Genomic DNA, 239 nt, shown 5'->3' with positions numbered 1-239 from the left:
ACCAGCACCACCCCCAGCAGCAGCAGCAGCAGCAGCACCACCCCCAGCAGCACCAGCAGCAGCAGCAGCAGCAGCAGCAGCAGCAGCAGCAGCAGGAGAAGATGGCGAGTTATATAGATGATGAGATTGATGGGTCCCTGGGGGGCCCCCAAAACATGATGGGGGCGACCTCTATAGATATGACGCAAGCAGCACCGCGTCGGGGTGCTGCTGCTGCTGCTGCTGCTGCTGCTGCTGCT

The 239-nt window shown here is 61.9% G+C and overlaps 1 protein-coding gene across 1 annotated transcript in view; it reads left to right on the top strand.

Annotated features, from left to right (window-relative positions):
- The window catches only part of EMH_0027430 (uncharacterized protein), a gene marked incomplete at both ends in the record, with an annotated part of 2,689 nt that overhangs the window by 1,712 nt on the left and 738 nt on the right, over positions 1–239 (top strand). Inside the window, one exon of the mRNA XM_013494031.1 lies at positions 3–204. Within this exon, the coding sequence (XP_013349485.1) occupies positions 3–204 (202 nt within the window). The remainder of the gene's footprint in view (positions 1–2; positions 205–239) is intronic.

The sequence above is a fragment of the Eimeria mitis genome, genomic scaffold, assembly GCF_000499745.2.
Source record: "Eimeria mitis Houghton genomic scaffold, Emh_scaff1012, whole genome shotgun sequence".
Lineage (NCBI taxonomy): Eukaryota > Apicomplexa > Conoidasida > Eucoccidiorida > Eimeriidae > Eimeria > Eimeria mitis.
This window is presented reverse-complemented; position numbering and strand designations above follow the sequence as displayed.